The following is a 2,500-nucleotide window of genomic DNA, read 5'->3' as shown; positions in this document are numbered from 1 at the left end:
TGCCCTGCTAAAAATTCGTCTGCTAGAGTTGAACAGCCTGCATCACTCACTGATAGTTGTATCTTGGCCACTCTCTTGATTGCTCCCTTTATTTTCTATCAAATCGTCCTATAAATGTTCACCACTGTCTTCTCCTTCGAATTTATGCTCCAATTCTTTCTGAGCATTAGCTGAAGAAAGTAATCTTGGTTGATTTAGTTCGCCACGAGCGCATGTCTTGAGCACGGAGTCAGTCCGACATTTTGTTGAGCGAGCGAGGAGAGGAGCCAGGCAAACACTGCGGCCAGTAACCCAACCAAAACGTTCAAATAAAGGACTGCCTTATGACGCATATTGTTTTTCTAGCTATGAATAGAATCCAGAAAGATTCCCCAAGCTAAAGCTACCAGCATTTTTGTCAACGAACTGAATGCAAAGCAGGGAAAAGTCAGAATATTTCGATGACGAGTTATCTCGTCATGCAGGCAGCGAAGCATACATGCTTGCCATGACGAGTTATCTCGTCATGCAGGCAGCCTAGGGGTTAATAAATATAGTGGTGATGATGATGATGATGATGATGATGATGCATAGAGCTTGAAGAATATATGCTACATGATGATTGTTATTATTATTATTGCTGTTGTTATTGTTGTTGATGAAGATGATAATGATGATGATGGTGATGATGATGATTGTTATTATTATTATTGCTGTTGTTGTTGTTGTTGATGATGATGATGATGATGATGATGATTATGATGGTGATGCTGATGATGATGGTGATGATGATGATGATGATGATGATTGTTGTTAATTATTATTGTTGATGATGATGATGATGATGATTGTTATTATCATTATTGCTGTTGGTGTTGTTGTTGCTGTTGTTGTTGTTGTTGTTGTCATTGTCGTTCTTATTTCTATCGCATTGCCCTTGCTTTGCATTACGAATAAACCACAGCGGACCCCTCACTGCATAGCATTATCCTTAACTCCTTGAGTGCCACAGCACGCATCACCTACGTGCATAGTAACGTCACTGATGTAGAGAAATAACTCTGGAAGGCTGAAAATTCACACAGTTTATCTGCGGTGGTATATCTCCAGACCATGTTCTCAGATTTAGGCGGTTTATTGTTTCGGAAAGTTATATGACTTGGAACTGGGTTTGTTTTTTTTCTCCAGCACTGAAGGGGTTAAAAGGAGGCGACGTTGAAGAATTGGTCAGGCTTTTTAGACCTGTGGTCCAGTAAGGGTTCATCAGTGGTCAGTGGTCAGCAGAGATCCATTATTCCCTGTTTTGGGCCGTGGCGTGGTGTGTCCTTGGGGAAAGGTACTATGTTAGTATCAGTATCAGTATCCGTAGCTCAAGGAGGCGTCACTGCGTTCGGTCAAATCCATATACGCTACACCACATTTGCCAAGCAGATGCCTGACCAGCAGCGCAACCCAACGCGCTTAGTTAACGAATTCCCTCCCCCCACAACCCCTCCCCCCCCAACCTACCCCCCCTCCCCCCGCCCCCGCCCCCGCCCCCTCCTCCGACTTCAGCCACGTAATGAATATCAGGTACATGACTTCGGTCGGGGGAAGGTTAAAATTAATTAATTAACTCTTTCCATACGAACGGCGAAAGAGACCACGTTAACAGCGTTTCACCCCAATTACCATCATCAAAATATTGCAAGCGGAAGGCTCTTATACTGAAGACGTGAATGTTGACAAAGAATACCACAATTCTGACGACGGGAGCTAAAGGTTGGGTCATTCAGACACCCACTGGACATCCGAGGGGTCTGTGTAGAGGAGAAGAGAGGACTGGCCGTACTGAGTGAGTTAAAACGGCTGAAGGAGGAGAGGATTTGGGTCCCCCGCCGCCTTCCTTCCATTGCCTTTTTTTTTTCTTTTTTCTTTTTTTTATTCAGTATATTACGATCGGTTTCGGATCCACTCTGTTTACGCATACCCAGGCTCAAACACTCCACTGTTGGCCGCCGTTCTTTCTCTGTCTCTCAGTGGACCTTGCATTTGGAATGAACTTCCTCTTTTAGCTTCGTCAGGTCTCCACCACTCGGCTTTTTCAAGTCTGGCCTTATTAAAAAAAAAAACCCACCTCTTCCCAAAATACCCCCCCTCCTGCCTCTTCCTGGTCTTTAGCTTCTTCAATTTTAGAGTTATGCTTACGTGTGAATGACTGGTGTGAAAGCGCTTTGATTTGTCTCTGCACAACATTCAGCGCTATATAGATACTGTCATTATCATTATCATCATCATCATATGTTGAATTTATTGATTAATTCCTGTATGACTTTAGGAGTTGGGGATGAAGAACGCCTTGCACCGGAAGAAGCTGCACCTGGCTTTGCAGGCACAGATCTCCGGGGAGGACGACACACAGCTTGCTGACGTGGACCACAATGTTGTGGCTCGTAAGTACTTTCTGTGTACCACGTCACTAACATTGGTGTGGCTTACGTCAGTAGGACGACGCACACAGCTTGCCGACGTGAACGAAACT

The 2,500-nt window shown here is 44.3% G+C and overlaps 1 protein-coding gene across 3 annotated transcripts in view; it reads left to right on the top strand.

Moving 5' to 3' along the window:
- Positions 1 to 2,500, top strand: part of LOC143301225 (liprin-beta-2-like) — a 90,514-nt gene that overhangs the window by 76,595 nt on the left and 11,419 nt on the right. For all 3 annotated transcript variants that reach the window (XM_076615354.1, XM_076615353.1, XM_076615355.1), the window contains one exon: positions 2,297 to 2,411. In XM_076615354.1, coding sequence (XP_076471469.1) covers positions 2,297 to 2,411 — 115 coding nt within the window. The remainder of the gene's footprint in view (positions 1 to 2,296; positions 2,412 to 2,500) is intronic.

The sequence above is a fragment of the Babylonia areolata genome, chromosome 27 (genome assembly GCF_041734735.1).
Source record: "Babylonia areolata isolate BAREFJ2019XMU chromosome 27, ASM4173473v1, whole genome shotgun sequence".
Taxonomy (NCBI): Eukaryota; Metazoa; Mollusca; class Gastropoda; order Neogastropoda; family Buccinidae; genus Babylonia; species Babylonia areolata.
Note: the sequence above shows the minus strand (reverse complement) of the source record. Positions and strands in the feature narration are given on the sequence as shown.